The sequence below is a fragment of the Alosa pseudoharengus genome, unplaced genomic scaffold (genome assembly GCF_046254945.1).
Source record: "Alosa pseudoharengus isolate Yale_2024_CS ecotype anadromous, Long Island Sound unplaced genomic scaffold, YU_APseudo_1.1 YU_APseudo_1.1_scf_20, whole genome shotgun sequence".
NCBI lineage: Eukaryota > Metazoa > Chordata > Actinopteri > Clupeiformes > Clupeidae > Alosa > Alosa pseudoharengus.
The window spans coordinates 5,542,067-5,558,889 of record NW_027468664.1 but is presented as its reverse complement, the minus strand read 5'-3'; the positions used below and the strand labels follow the sequence as shown (position 1 = coordinate 5,558,889).

General features: G+C 42.0%; 1 protein-coding gene and 1 long non-coding RNA gene across 2 annotated transcripts in view; one reads left to right on the top strand and one right to left on the bottom strand.

The window, feature by feature from the left end:
* The window catches only part of LOC143135945 (uncharacterized), a 23,731-nt gene extending 10,473 nt beyond the window's left edge, over nucleotides 1–13,258 (bottom strand). Inside the window, exons 1-3 of the long non-coding RNA XR_012989254.1 lie at nucleotides 13,180–13,258; nucleotides 12,355–12,548; nucleotides 9,790–9,939 (exon numbers count right to left, since the gene is read on the bottom strand). This is a non-coding gene — a long non-coding RNA (uncharacterized LOC143135945). The remainder of the gene's footprint in view (nucleotides 1–9,789; nucleotides 9,940–12,354; nucleotides 12,549–13,179) is intronic.
* Nucleotides 5,251–16,823, top strand: part of entpd1 (ectonucleoside triphosphate diphosphohydrolase 1) — a 27,406-nt gene continuing 15,833 nt past the window's right edge. The window contains exon 1 of the mRNA XM_076296313.1: nucleotides 5,251–5,474. Within this exon, the coding sequence (XP_076152428.1) occupies nucleotides 5,459–5,474 (16 nt within the window). The 5' untranslated portion in view covers nucleotides 5,251–5,458. The remainder of the gene's footprint in view (nucleotides 5,475–16,823) is intronic.

Genomic DNA, 16,823 nt, shown 5'->3' with positions numbered 1-16,823 from the left:
ACTTACATGCAGGCACACACACTCAATAAACACACACAGAAGCACACATACTGTATACAAAAAAACAACCACACAGTCTGCACACTCTCAATTACAAACACAAAAAAGGAAGGCTTGTATCTCACTGTTTTCTACAAACTTTTTGCATAGTGCATTAGAATATTAAATGTGGATGTAATTAGTTCAAATAAATGGGCTACAAAAAAAAATACTCGACTGATATCTTTCTTGGATCATAGAAGAGATAAGTATCTTGCAATTCATTTCTATGATTTTGGTAAGCACACATACTACGAGTAAATATGATATGAGCTAACAAGGACATCTCCCGATGTAAAAGTTTGCCAATGGGTTGCATGCTCTAATGTCAGTAAACGCAAAGTAGTTCTACATGAACTTACTTTCATAGCCTAGGTAAGTTAGCAAAAAAGTAGGCCTACATGAGATAAGGTGAACTCTAGTGTCCACAAAATTGAGGGTGGCATCTGGCTCAATATTCTGTGCGAGGGACTGTTGTGGTACATGAAATTTCACGATTTCACAGGAAACTACGATGATTGGTCAAATTTGCGGAAAAGTTGCGGTGTTTGGACAAAATTGGTCGCCCAGAGTTCGCAGGGATTGGTTGAATTTGCGTTAGTTGTTGCACTCTTAAAGGTAAACTATGCACTATTGGCAATTTTCTTACTGTTTTCTCGGTTTTTGCTTCTTTTCGCTGGCTTTGTCATGACGAATGTCTGAGAAACTCCATTGCTACCTTTTTCTAGCCGGTGCCTGGCGTGTATGTGTATTTTGAATGCAGTAAAGCAATTCGTTACACTCGTTATACTTCCTGACACTGAGGCCGTCGGCCCACCAGCCGACAGTTGCGAGGGTGGTTTTTCCACTCACAGGTGCTAGGGGTAAGCGAGACGCATTCAACCCGAAAAAAGTCATATAACCATTCCAATGACTCTGAAGCTGTTAAATGAAGGTAAATTAAGCGAAAAAACTTGCATATTAAGCTAAAAAAACCTGCATAGTGTGCCTTTAAGCGGGCACCGCTCCTGACATGGCGGATAATATTCAACATGTGGTTATCACTCAAGGCCTAATCATGACCTAATTAGATCAGTAACCATGATAAGGCAACTTTACAGTCCTAAAACATCTATCTTTGTGTTGTTAATAAGTCACTGTAGTCATAATAGGCAATCAGTCGATGACTGCGTAAAGATGGCATTACTTATTTTGACCCACCAGCGCTTTTTGCTTTGCCTCTCTAGTGTGGTGTCCTCCTGCACCAGTGGGTTGTTAGGAATGTCAGGCATGTCATGTTATTTTATGTGTGTGCATTCTCTCTTTCTCTCTCTGTCTATCCCCTTTTCTCTGAAAAATGGCCTCTGGAGGTCCTTTTCAATTCATCAGTGCCACATGGACTGATGGATTCCCTCGAATGAGGATCTCAACCACATTTGCAGCTGTGCTGGGTTTCTAGATTGTGTTTTAACAGCTTAATGTGCTGTCCCACATGACTTTAAACATTGCTCATTCACATCCTAAGACCACAGCTCAGCCCTTATGATGTTCACATGATTTTAGGAACATCTTTTGATCTCAATCCCAATGCCAGTTGGTTTGGGCTGAGGCCTCACTCACCAGTGTCACCACATGTCTAAGCACACTTATGTATATTGTATTCATAGCATGCTTAGCATGATTTTGGTGCATTCCAGCAATGACTTCCTAAATTGACAATTGATATATCAAATAACATTTTATATACAAAAGCTCACACCCAAAAGTATACTTTGCTATACTTGGAAATATGCTATCCACCTTGTCAACACATCCTAAAACCTCTCCACTGACTGATCCTCTCACACATGTTGTGTGCCTGTCCTGTGACCTAGCACTGAGATAGTGACTCAGACTGTCCATTTCTAAGATAGCAATTTGTGTACGAATTATAATTTGTAGGGTTTGGATGGGGTGATTGCTCCACCAATATTATTTTTGCGGGTTCAGCCAGACAACTGGAAACAAATGGCAACTAGTGAGTTTGAATTTGAAGGAAAATTGAACAGTCCTCTTTTACAATGGCTTTTTATCACACACATGGTTCATAATGGACCATCCTTGATGAAATGATAAAAAGATATGTGTATACCAGAATTTCCTGTCAGTGGGTGATATTGATTTGGTCAGAACTGGCTCCCACACCCAACCACCTGGATACGGCTTTCCAAACAAGAGGAGGGGAGGGGAGGGGAGGGGAGGGTGGGGGGCAGAAAGGAAAAGGTTATCACTGTATCCTTGAAGATAAACCATCCCGCCACGGCCTGCACTCCAGCCCTACTGAAGTCTGTCATGTCAGCGAATCTTAAAGGTGAGTTATGTGTGTATGCGTTTCTTGTGACAATGAACAATATATGTTCCTCTAAAAATATCCCTCTGACGTCTCAAGTGGGAGTATAATCAACAAATCAGTGGCAGTTCTTGGCTGTTGACTAATGTTTTTAGGTAGAAATGGCATGTTGCCCTATCTCTTAACCTCTGCAGAGCAGAACTAAAATGATCTGCACATTCCTTGACATCGATGTAATGTGCGTAGCTGTATTCGCTCCATTAAAGAGAGAGTGAGTTTGACTCAGAAGGTGTGAGGGCAGCTGGTCCACATCGCTGTCACCACGCTTGACCCCCTGGAGTTAGGGTTTTCTCAGAACACTATTAATTTCACACAACACATCCTTATAAACAATACATGCCCATTCCTGGAAACGATGCCTACTTACACACAAACTCACGCATGCACACACACACACACAGACACACACACACACACATACATACACACTTTGTTTGCAACACAGGGGTGTTTAACCCCAACACGGAAACTTCTCTAGGCCTAGGAGTCATGCACCACCTGTAGTTGAATAGTGCTTGTGTTTGTGTGGTCCAGCCAGATGTGTGATAGCTGCCTTGATGACTGCAGGCTTCTCTATAAGATGAGCCTGTCTGTCTGTTCCACAGAGACGGAATTCCACAGAACAGACACTTTCAAAGAGGGCGGCCCCCTCCTCTGCAGTCTAGTCTCAAAAACAAGAGCGTTTTGCGATGGAAACAATATGTGGAGCGCATTGTTTACGTGTGCCTTATCCCAATGGTGGAAAAACACGTCCTTAGCAACAGCTATTTGGGGGTTTAATTGAAAGGGTCTGTGCCATAATCGCTGCCTGGGCCTCTCAAGGGGCCCCAGGGCCCATGGAGGTCCTTGAGCGTGGATCACGTGTTTCGTCTCTGTGACTGATTTATAGGGACCCTGAATTTACATAATGTTTTAAATTATGCGTCGAGGACCATAGAGGTGTCCAGTGTGTTCCCTGGGTCAGAGGTTAACCACGGTTCACGTGGAAGCGTTTTTCCATTGCCAGCAGAATCTGTACAAAAGCTCTTTTTATCCTCCATCTGCTCAAAATATCTCCCCTCCACGATCATTGCATATTTTTCTGCCTTTTGGGGCAATGGGGGAAAATGCATTTGCATTAAAGTGGGAGGTGTGTGTAAGATAGTTTCCTCACAGCACTGGAACAGGACATTTTGGAGCATGTCCTGTTCCTCTATGCTGCATCACTATCCTCCCTGTTGATCTCAAAGTGCTCCTTGGAGAAAGTGTTAATTGCAGCTGACAAGAGTTTTCCACAGCTTTGCTGCAGAGCTCTTCAGCAACAAAGAACTGAGATCTCCAGTTAAGGGATGTGATGGCCTTCCTGAAGGCTTGATGTGTTTTTTTAGATCTTTGTAAATCACTTCCTCAAATCTTCATTCTTGGCATGCGTTGTCGTGCTCCCTTCAAGGCAGTATCTACAATAGTTCCAAATTAACTCTCCTGACATATCAATCCCCTTACTTTGTTTGGCAAACAAATGAGTTGAGCAAATCAGACCCAATTTGGAGAATGCCTAAAAGCGCCCAGGGAAATTCAATCACCTGATCTCTTGATGTCTGTAGTCTGGGACCTTTGTGTGACATGGAACTGAAAGAGATGGTGACAGCACAGCTTTTTTCGTCTTCCTTTAGAGGAAGTCAGAACCAAATGTCCTACGCTGAAATGGGATATGGGTCTTTCATGCCAACTCTACTTTCTAGCCCCCGCCTGTCTCTCATTGGCAAAGCAAGGACATGCGGGTCTGATAGAAAACATTAAAACATCTCCCTTTACCCCTCTGTATCACATATCACACAAACACACACTCACACAGACTTAGGTGCACCTGGTCTTTAGGGTGTGGATCAGCACATATCAGGTTCATATTGGAGTTGATAAAAGCTGGAGACAGTAGAAGCTACACCGTCATCCCTGAGGTGCTCTGTTCCCTGGCATGCCGCCTCTCCAGCCCATCTGTGATTGGCGTCTGACAAACATGTGAAACTGATGAGAAAGACTTTGCCTATGCTGAAATGCACCCACGCAGTGACAAGGTGTTTTCATGAGAGATTTTGCATGGCAGTAATGGCTTATCCACCATAGCCGTTTGCCATAGCAACACCCTCATTCACTTACACACATTTGCACACAAACACATGCACGCAAACACACACTTTCATAACCCCTTCGCTTTGGTTTGGTTTTGCATCTAGGACACCATGTGTTTTGAAAGAGTAATCAGAACATCAAGTGCACACACACACACACACACACACACACCAAGCCTTTTGGATCTGCTAATAGAGTGTTTTAGAGCTTTTAGACAAACTGGTGACAGTGCAGGAAAGCTAACAGTTAACCGTGTTGAAAAATCAAACAAACACCTCTTTGTGCTTGTTCAGGGAGACGTCAGTGCTGGTCAGAGACAAAGATGGTGGACAGGAGATAGCAGACTCTGTGCGTGCGTCTTGTTGAGGTGTATTCTGTCATTAGCAAATGCAACTGATGTTATGCACTTTATTTTCCCACTTTCTGTTTCTGTCTGTTGGTGACATTGTTTGTTCTCTGTTCCTCCATCAGCATTGCTACTCAGACAGATGCTCTGAGTATAGGAGAACAGAGTAGACACAGGGAAGAGAAAGAGAGACAGAGAGAGAGAAAAGAGGGGAGGAGGGAGGGAGAGTGTGTGTGTGTGAGAGAGAGAGGGAGAGAGAGAGAGAGAGAGAGAGAGAGGGAGAGAGAGAGAGAGAGAGAGAGCGAGAGAGAGAGGGAGAGAGAGGGAGAGAGAGAGAGAGAGAGAGCGAGAGAGAGAGGGAGAGAGAGCGAGAGAGAGAGAGAGAGAGAGAGAGAGACATGGCAAGCCCGCCCCCTCAAGTCCCCCCTGGCTTTATAAAGAAACTCCAGAAGACCTGCCTGCCAAGGAGCAGCACACCAGCACTTACAAAGCAGAGGCAACAGCACTGAGAGCGTGAGTGAGAGAGAGAGAGAGAGAGAGAGAGAGAGAGGGGGGAAGGAAGGAAGGAGAGAGAGAAGGAGAGAGAGGCTGTACTCATGGCTGAACAAAGAGGTAAGCAAATGGCTTTTCAATGGCTGCACACACAATTGTTTCCATTATCACACTCACACATCCACACACACACACACACACACACACACACACACACACACACACACACACACACACACACACACACACACACACACACACACACACAGTATACCTATACAAAGGAGACTCTTGCTACTCTCACTGCAAAACGAGATTAGATGTCAGGAAGGAGGAAAGGAGGCAAAGTGCAAACACTGTCATACCCAGATAGATGGTTCTCTCTGGTGGTTAGGACTAAAGTACACAATAATTTCAGATAAGAATCAAAATGGGATGCTTGGTTCACGACAGTTTATGATGTGGTGTGTGTGTGTGCGAGGCTGTGTATGCATGCATGTGTTGGTGGTGTGTGTGCATGTGTGCGTGGATGTGTGGGCCTCGGCGTGTGTGAGTGTGTGTGTGTGTGCATGCATGTGTGCCTGAATGTGTATGATAATGTGTGTGTGTGTGAGCATATTTGCCATATTCAGTTACGTTTGCCATATTCAGTTACGTTTTCTATTTGTGTGTACTTGTTTGAATGGAGCTTTTCCATTGAGGCTATACAATTCTGTCAGACTAGTTCTTCGTGAGAGTACAAACATGAATTTGCTTGAATTAATGCTAGAGGGCTTTTTGCTTGGGAATAGCACTGTCATCACGGACAATGCCAGTTGATTTGTTGCGTGTGAGCAGCTCTGTTCAGGAGACAGTTTATATTTCAGAACCTTCAGATATGGGTTAAACCTTTGTATTCCATCACAGGCGAGCACCCTTACTTTATCTTGTACACTCTCGGAGACTTAACCTGACCCCAGATGGACCTGTCAAACAGTCAGTGGCACTGCATTCTTGAGAGCTTACCATGGACCTTCACTTCGAAGTACAAAGCTGATGCATTCCAGCGTTTCACATTAATCAGAGTCTCGGTCTCACCTAGAGCTGGTCAGTGCTTGCGAGGGGATACGTTGTTGTGCCAGCGAGGTGATATGTTGTTAGTCACCACGGTGATGGAACAGACGGATGCCTGTGGCAGTGGAGATTGCTAATGAGCTGATGCAGTTACAGTTGTGTTTGAGACCAGCACTCTGGTGCATGTATGGGGTAACCACATATGGGGGTGGGAAAGATGAAAGGGCGAGAGGCCAGACACTTTGCCTGGAGTGCAAAGACATTGTTAGGGAGGAAATGGGTGGAAGGGTCGATTATGTAAGGGGTACCTCAACACAGACGCGCCATCTGGCATGCAGTGTTTGAAAAACCTTGCGAGAAAACCCTATCAAAAACTCAGATTCAGATTTGCATTTTGGACTGTGATGAAAGAATTCAGTTTTTGAGTTAGATCAGGTGTGCGTGTGTCTGTCTGTCAGTGTATCTGTGTGTCTGTCAGTGTGTGTGTGTGTGTGTGTGTGTGTGTGTGTGTGTGTGTGTGTGTGTGCGTGTATGTTCATAGCATTAGCCAGATTGCTATTGGTATTGTTATTATATCAGGAGACAAAAACCAGGCACTCAGTTCATGCCACTCAGCATCCCCTCCTTGTGCCTATTTCGGTTCACCGGGAGAACCAACTTCCTGTCCCCTACACAACAAGGTCAGTGTGTGCCATGCCTTATTATTCCAGTCATGTGTCATTTGAGGAAGTCCCTCCAGCCAGCCTGAAAGTGAGCCGTGGTGATTCCCTTTTCTTTGTCTCTGAAAGGAACGTTTCAGAGGAACTCATTGTCTGTGCCTGGCACACTGAAAATAGCCGAAATGCTATAAACACTTGACTTCCACCCAGCAAGATGCACAGCATAGCAACTTGTAAATATTTGTTCTGAAGACTTGTTTCATTTAACCTCATAGATGACCTTAATGTTTACTCCCTGAGGTTCCTTTGAGGAATAGTTCATCCATTTTATTTCTATCAAATGTGTTTAAACAGCAGACTGAGTTGTCCAAAAGACCTCTCAGTCAAGATCCACTGTCATGCGTAAACAAGGATTTGTTTAATTCATTTTGATTGCATCATTTAGGTCATATGGAGCTCTTATTATGATCGCCGCGCAGCGAAGCGGCGGTCATATAGGTTTAGTCAGATTTTTTTTTTTTTTTTCTTTTTTCTTTTTCGCATGTCCAAATTTCCGTCAATGATTCCCGGGACACTGAAAGACCGGGGTACACGAAACTTGGTGGGCATGTAACCCCACATGGATAGCATGGAACCATCGTTTTTCGTTTTGATCTGTAGCCCCCCCGCTGGACTGGACCCCCCGAAAGGAGGGTAGGGCAGACACAGTTTTCTGTGAATATCTCAAAAACCGTAGGGTTTCGGAGGACCATTTTTTTTTGTATGTTGATCTCAAGGGGCCATGTCAACCCATTCCATAACTACTCATTTCATATATAGCGCCACCTAGTTAAACACAAAAAAGTAAAAATGAGGTGTTGTAATTGAAGGTATCTGTGACCTAACATAGTCAAAACTGCACGAAATTGGAAGTGTAGGATCATTATGACACCCTCTGTATGCACGCCAAGTTTTGTGGAATTACGTTCATGGGGGGCCACACAATAAATTCATTTATGTTACTATACACCAACTGGCCTGTAGGTGGCCGGAGACAGTTTTCTGTGAATATCTCGAGAACCGTAGGGCCTAGGAGGTCCACCTTTTTTATGTATGTTGGTCTTAAGGGGGCACGTCAACCCATCCCATTACCACTTATTTAATGTATAGCGCCACCTAGTTAAAAATTCAAAAGCAAAAAATTAGGTGTTTTCAACACAATATCAGTCAAAAGGTCAAAACTGCACGAAATTAAAAGTGTATGATCATTATGACACCCTCCGAATGCATGCCAAGTTTTGTGTACTTTCGTTCATGGGGGGCCTTACAATAAAATAATTTATGTGTACATTTAGTGACGTACACCAACAAGGATTCCCGGGACACTGAAAGACCGGGGTACACAAAACTTGGTGGGCATGTAACCCCACATGGATAGCATGGAACCGTCATTTTTCGTTTTGATCTGTAGCCCCCCCCCCGCTGGACTGGACCCCCCGAAAGGAGGGTAGGGCAGACACAGTTCTCTGTGAATATCTTGAGAACTGTAGGGCCTAGGATGACCACAGATACACACACACATTCACAGTAATCATACGTATGACACATACTCACACAGTAGACATATGTACGCTTGCTTGCACAGGCACATACGCCGGCACACACACAAGCACGCACACACACGCACACACACACACACACACACACACACACACACACACACACACCCACACACATAACATAAACATAACACAAACAATCAAGAATTTCTCAGAATTATGAACAGGCAAGATGGAGGTGGGGTTGTATAAAATACATTTTACATGTGAAATCTATGAACTAATCATGTTTTGGTACTTGTTGTCTAGCAGATACCAGTGAGAATTGAGTGTGGATAATGCAATTTAGTGAGACAGTTAGAATCATGGCCTTTCAGCGTGATTTCTTTTTGTGGAAAAAATGTGCTGGACTGGGCGGCGGTCATATTTTGCACCGCTCTGCGGTACATCTAGTTTAATGTTTGACTACAAGCCCTTTTCTTTTTTAAATGTTTCTGCAGAGGTAATCCCATGCACTCTAGAGTCTCTGTGCAGCTTTGACTGGAAGACATTACATTTTCACATTGCAGCTCTTCAGATTCCTTAATTCTCCTGAGACTGTTGTTTCTGGGGTGGACAGTGGAGTAGGACTCCTCTGTCTGTCATTCTCATTAGTGCCTTGTCCGTCTTGCACATGGAATGTACTACAGAGCAGTTCGCTTGCTACATCCATTAGCCTGAACACAACCTCTCTGTGTAAGTGTAAACAGTCTACTGAGGAGCCTAGTGACATTTCATATGCTATTCATACACACAGCATTTAACTGGCATTTGTGTTCATGCCAAACCATCCACGAGTCAGATACAAATGCTTCTGGGTCTAAATTATTCTGCGAGGGAAACTACTACATGCTGCATTATTAAATTCTGGAGCATCCAACAGTAGAAATCTTTTGCATTTAGTGCATGCATGCACACAAAAATTGAATAGTCCTTTAGCTAAGGCTGCTGTATGCATGACTGGATCATACCCAGTGAGCCTGTATAAGCTTAGCCTGACATTCCAGACACTGCAAGAAACCAGTGTCAAACCATTTGTGTGATTCTTTGCTCATAATCACTGTAGCAGGTCATGTAAAAAAAAACCTGCCTGCTATAAATATCATTCATGGTCTTTCATGAAATCATGACAAATGTGTACTCAACAGATAGAGGGGTGTTTCCAAGAATTTCCTGCTTGCAGAAAATATTTCCTGTTGCTTTTTCAGTATGACTTGCTGTGATGCTCTGCTTATCTCTCCAGAAGTTGTAGCTGAGTTTGAAATGTCATCCCTTTCAGCTAGCTGTGCCTGTGCCCTAATAGAGCAAAAAAAAAAAGAGATCAATTCATGGTATTCTGGGCTGTCTTTACAGTCAGTCACTACAAATGCATATGCGAGGGTAAGCTTAGAATTTTACTGTCAGCACCAGAGTAAAAGAGACTGTTTTAAGGAATTAAAGACACTTCATAATGTTTATCTTACAGTGTTTGTCACCATGCCAAGATGGCAGAACATTGGGGCTCTCAAAAAATAAGGTTATCAATCTCCACTTGGTTTAAAGGTCTGCTCACTGTTACTCAAAATACAGCTACAAAATATCAGCCTCAAATGTACACTTCACTTCACTGATTGCTGTCATTGTATGTGTCTATTATCCTGGAGGAACAGCAGAGTGAGTGACTTTGGCAGTTTTGGACAACAGACACTTCCCTTCAAACGTCATGCCTTAACACAACACAACATAACATAACATAACATAACATAACATAACATAACATAACATAACATACTCTCCTGAGACTCAGGATATACATTTGAAGGCATTTTTTTATTTCTCTCAGTTATTTTGGTTTATTAGGGCTTCATGAGTATACAAAACAAATTTCACCTCTGTACAGCAAGTAGTTTTTGAGAAAAGTGATGTCCTCATTTGAGGACATTGGGTCTATCTTACCATAAAACACAATTAAATTGTCATTGTGTAACAAAGTGTAACTCTGTTTTTTTTATCAGAATACAACAGAGTTCAGAGTAAAACAAAAATACAAAGTGTGTGTGTGTGTGTGTGTGTGTGTGTGTGTGTGTGTGTGTGATAGTATGGCACCCCGGAGGTGTCATTGCAAGATATTTTGTGTGTATATCAAGAGAATGTGCACTCATTTTACTAAATCATGCTCTCATTGTACTAGATTGTGCACTGAATTTAGCAAATGATGCGCTCCGTTTCCTAAATAGTGTGCTCATTTTACTAAATTGTGGGCTCATTAGCTAAATTGTACTTGCATTTAGCTAAATTGTGCTATTTTCTAAATAATTGTGCTATTTGCTAAAAAAGAGTGGACAATTTAGTAAAATGACCAGATTATGTACTAGAATGAGTGCACAATTCAATAAAATGAGTGCATGATTTAGTAAAACGAGCACATATTCATTGGAACATATAATTAAAAAAAATAATTTAACAGTGTAGTTGACAAGACTGTGTGAAAACAACAGTGCAAAATGCAGAAACAATGCAAAATGTGTGAGTGTGTGCATGTTTGTATTGAAAACTGCTAAACATTTAGAACTAGCACCATTAGGTCTATTATGTAGACGCAAAACGGAAGCACAAATTTAAGTCCCGATGTCCTCAAATGAGGACATCAAAGTTAAAAGCTTCCTGATGTGTTACAATAAAAATAAATGGGAAAAGTGTACTGTATGCCATATCACACTAGAAGTGTTAATAAGGACAAATAAACAAGTTTCAACCCCATAAATTACAACGGTACTCTACCATGACGACAGTTGTCATGTGTGCGCTGACAAAACATGTAGGTTGATTTCGACGCCATCTTGTTTTTTCCCAAGACAGTGTAATGTGTGTTTACCACTAATTGATACAAATAACTGTCAAGATTAGCCTAGAAATCTAGACGCGCCCCTAGCGGGAGCAAATGTGGGTCTGGCTCGTCAGGCTATGTCACGATATGAGGGCAACAGAAATTTATTCAGAGTATTAAAGTAGAAAGTTCTGCAAAGCCTAAATGTTATGTCCTCATATGAGGATGCAGGGTCTCAGAAGGATACATAACACATTCACATATACTATCCCTGACTAGAACACTTATTGTCATTGTTGGGAAATCAGCAGAATGTTTCAGACCCTGTTAGCCTACTTTCTACGGTAAATTACATAGTTCATGATTTAATTTAAGGCAAATTGTTACTCTGTCTTAGTCCGTGTCTTTGGGAGATCCTGAAACAGACATAGCACTACATCATTTAGTTTGTGAATTGTGAACTAACTGATAGTCAGAGCCTTTAGCCTTTTCTGCTGTTGTGTCTTTTCTGCCATTATATGCAAAAGCCAGATATCAAGACAGTTCTACAAGCTGTATGATACAATCTTAGAGTAATGTTATGGGACAAGGTTTGATGGACAGTTGTGGCTTTCTTGGGTTAATCCCTGTCTGTGCTACTGCAAGCAGTGTCTCCTCTAATCTGTGCGATGTGGGAGAAATGAAAGCATGTGAGTGGTGACCAGTGCTGAAAAGATCATCATTAGTCATGTTACAACTCATTACTTCTTATAAGGTAACACATAATCTGTGAACCTGGAACAGAGAGGTTCAATAAATTGTTGGATTCAGAAGAAACGCTAAATATGCTGCGTATGGTTCTCATTTAATCGTCAAGTTAATTAAAGTACGGTGCAGTATTTCCCGGGGAATGTGTTTCCTCTTACTGGCTTGGGCTCAAGGCCAGGCAGACATGATGTCATGGGGTTTCCCATCAGAAGTGGAGTTTGAGCGGCGTTTCCGGAGTAACCACACAACAGCTAGATCAGACATGCATGAGGACAGCAGGCTTCTCCCAGCGAGATGCCCTTGATCTCAGCCACCACAAACATGTGAGATCTTGGCCAACAGTATGTCATCACTGCAAGTCACAAGGGGCCATGTCAAACAGGGGAAGTGACTGGCATGTTTTTCCAGTTGAAAGAGAACATGATCAAACCTGCTGTTTTATAGTGTCAAGGAGTGGGAATTGGCTGAATGAACAATGGGTACAATGGCACTTCTGCTGAATATAAAATATATAATCCCACACAGTTATGTTTTGTATGTTATCAAGCACTTTTTTACCAGTCTCCCTGTGACACTTCTCTAGACATTTCAGCACCTGCATTGGTTTTTGCACATATTGTACAAATTTCACATGTATTTGAAAGGTCCTACAGCTGGTCCTACATAGTACAAAACACTGCTATTGGCACAAATGTCTGCAAAACTTAATCTTCCCCCAATGTATGTGACTTGCACAGCTCTAAAAATGTGTATCATTGCTCTAAATAAGTACCATCATGCGTCAAATGTAGAATACAGTTGAATGTAAACATAGAGGTTATGCTTAAAGAAAACAGTTCACTTGTAGTTCAGTAAAATTATGTGTTTTAATGGAACTCTTGCTCTGTGCGAGTTTCAAACATAGATTGAAAAATGTCCTTTATATGCCTCACAGTTATGTAATAATCCTCAAGGTTTGGGTTAAGAATAAGAGCTCAACATACCTTCTTTTTGTCTTCTTATTTACAAAATGAGTCAGGTAAGCCTCAGATGTACACAGAACATTACTTCACACAGTCTAACCACACAGTTAAAGGCATGTCCATACAAGACGTCCCTCAGAACAAGTTAGGCCCTCTGCTCTGAGCAGCCAATAAGAAGCTGTCAGCAGTAGCTGTCCTCTAAATAACAAGGGAATTGAAAATGGAAACATTTTGGTAGACCTTCAAGGACTGACCACTGAGGAGACTCCATGGGGTTCAAAGTTCAAAGAGAGTACAGTCCAGCTGCTTACTCCTGGGGGTGAATGTCCAAAAGCTCCGCCTGAACGGTACTGTTGGGAAGGGAACCATGCCAATAAACAGGAGAGAAATGTTTAGACAGGCAATGAGAGGCGTCTAAAGTCTTTCCATCCCATGTTGATGATAGCCATATGAGGTGGCTCTTAGTCTTATTGTGGAATATTTTCTGCTCTTTCTTGTACAACCCCCAGGCAACTTGTTGTTTCTTGCATGTATCCTCTAATTTCGGTCTTAAGACCGAAGAGTAATATGTTCATTCTGGACCACGTGAACATCTCAAGAATGTTGTCATTGTAGACATAATTACAGCTTGTTATTGTTACTTGTGAGCCTTCTTCGTAGATCATGGCAACACTTCTGACAGGACAGGTTATTATTTTCCAGAACATGTTACTGTAGGTAAACTGAGCAACCGCTTATTACAAGTAAGCCAACATGCATTTTTGATGACTGCTGAGGCCAAACTTGGTGCAGATGACTTAAGCAAAGTTGTACCTACTGATGTGGTAGGTGTCCCTCTGTGGTCATTGGAGGAAATAGCCACAGAACTTGCATGCGCTCACATTGGGGTTTTGTTGTGGAGATGTCCTCCAGGATTTCTTTCATTCATCCATAGAAATGCCTCATCTAACCCCTCTGTCTGCACATTGGAACCCAGAGTGAACTTATTTATCACTACAATATAAGCATCACTGTGGTACATTAGCAAAACAAAACTGGTCTGGTGAATTATTCATGTGTGTTTGAAGGATAAACAGACGCACCTTTAACCACTGCCAGAAATTGTGACAGGTTTGCTAGGCCTTCACAAACATTCTCCTCATGAGTGACTACACAGACAACCTGCTTGGTAAAACAGGACAGCTAAGTGAATAGGCTTAACACATGAGGTGGGTTGAGCAACTTTCTGTTGAGCAAACTTACAAAAATGCAAATCTGTCTCAGCAAGCATCCTGATGTCCTAACACATCATGGAAGAACTACTTGACATATTACTAAAAAGACAAATGTGTTGTTTCATACTCTTTTCTCTGCCGGATGTATTGTAGGCCTGTGGTGTGTTTAGTCCCATTCAGTGTTGACCTCTGGGTTCTTTAATCACTAACAATGTTGACTAGCTTTGGAAATACATGTCTGTACTGAACAAACTATGAAAGCAAGTTGTTGTAAGTTGGAAATCCCAGCTGTGAAGCACAGCACACTATAACTCAGTAACAGAGTAGTACGGTAGATATGCATAGCAGCCTACAATACCTACAACACCCAAGTTTGAAGACATACCTTTATCCACCATTGTAGTAATTCAGTTTGATACAGCTATTACTGTATAGCTACAGTGACATCTAAGAAATACATTTTCATAAAGGTATTTACATCAGAAACATAAAAAAGATAGATATAAAAATAGAATAACATAAACTTGTGTATGTAGTCTATAATATTAATATGTTTGTGCTAGTTCTGAAGCACAGCATGCTACAACACAGGATGAGAGTTAAAGTGAGTCCAAGGCAGTGGCCATGATTGGTGGCCACCACTCAGATTGGTCTCATGGAGACACCCCTCATCTTTGTCCTAGGTGTTGCAGATCATGGCTCTGATGCTGTTTATGAAATATACACTCTGTATCTGTGTGCTTGGTTGTTAATAGCATTGCTTGCAAACACACCTGGGTTCATGTCTCTGGTACGCCATACTATGTAGCCTACACGCAAGTGGAAATGGCCACATAACCTATCCCCACCGGCCACAAATAGCATTGCCAAAGTCCTTTTAGGCAAGTCCCCCCACTTGGCTACTTTACAATGGGGAGGCATACAGTACGTAAGGGAGGTCATAGGACATAATAAAAAGTACATCAGGCAAATCTGTGTTTAAATCTGAATTGAAAGATATAAATAATTAGCCTGGAAAATCCAGACCCTGATAATCTAGAAAGATTAAGGGTCTGGCAAAGAGCAATGTAATGGTCCAACTCGAGGGGAGGCAACAAGCATGCATTTAAAAATCACATTGCACGCAATTGGATAACACTAGACCATGTTTACTCTGAATAATTTGGGACTTCGACGCAATCGGATAACACTACGAGCAATGTGTACTGTCCTCCAACGTTTCAGCGCTGTCTTCATCAGTTTAGCTGGTTTCCCGGAATATTGGGGAAAAAGTAACGTGCATCTTTGCTCTTTGCGCAGAGACAATTCCATTGTGCTCTCGCGAGAACTGGATTTCCAGGGTAATAAATAATATGGATGAATAAAAAATGTGGTTGGTTACTTACATTACGGGAAGGGATATGTGTAGGCATCTGCCATATTGGCATTACAAACTAACTCCATACATTTCTATGGAGGATTCTTTGAGTGCTGTGTCTCCTCATTAGAATGTCTCTGGCATTGCTTCATATCGAACATCTGTTCTTGATTGCAAAACAACTTTGAAAATGATTCTTAATGATGGAAATGTTCTTAAAATTGTACATACTTTTACTATGTTTGTGCATTCAGCTCCAGGGTTCTGCAATGCACACACTAGCAAGCTTATATTGAATGACATTGCTGACTTCCGTTCACCGTTGTTTATCCCAGTCAGTGTTTATATTAAATGCTCTGACTGAACCTTATCTTGGGTGGGACCAGTACAATAACAACTCCCTTTTCCATGGTGGTGAACTCCCTACACTGCCTTGATTTTCTGCATAACAATTGAAGGATGCTGAGAAGAAGGCTAACAACGCTCAGGCTTATGCAGACCAATTTCAGGTTGTAATTTCATGTGATCAGTAACCAAAGATAAACTAGGCCAATCACCAGGGGCTTTTGCACAGGCAATTTATTTCACACAAAGACACTCCTGTAAGCAAGAGAGAAATAAAGGTGTGGGTCCGAGTGAATGTGGGATAGGATGATAACCAGAGCTAAACCAAATATGAACATATTTCCATATTCAGATTATAGAAGTGAAATATATTTCCATGCGGTACAATATTTCCATCCACTGACTGGATTTTAAATGATCACACCAGAATTGCCCTTAGAGAAATCTTTTAGGTTATTTGCTTGATAGTGTGAGTTTGAGTTTCAATGAAACACAGATGAAGGAATGTCCCTACGTGATAACCTCAGTGAAATGCTCAGGAAGGCTGCTCTGTTGGTGATGCTGTTATTGGTGGGTGCTTTTGATGATTTAAAAAAAAAAAAAATTTGCTTTGGTTTTTTGGTTGTGCAAGAGGTGCAAGAGGTAACAGGAGGGATGGATCCTGCATGCAACTGCCGCCAGCCAACTGTGGCCTGGTTGTTGATTAACCAGTGTGGGAAATCACCTAGCTACAACACAAGGAATTTAAC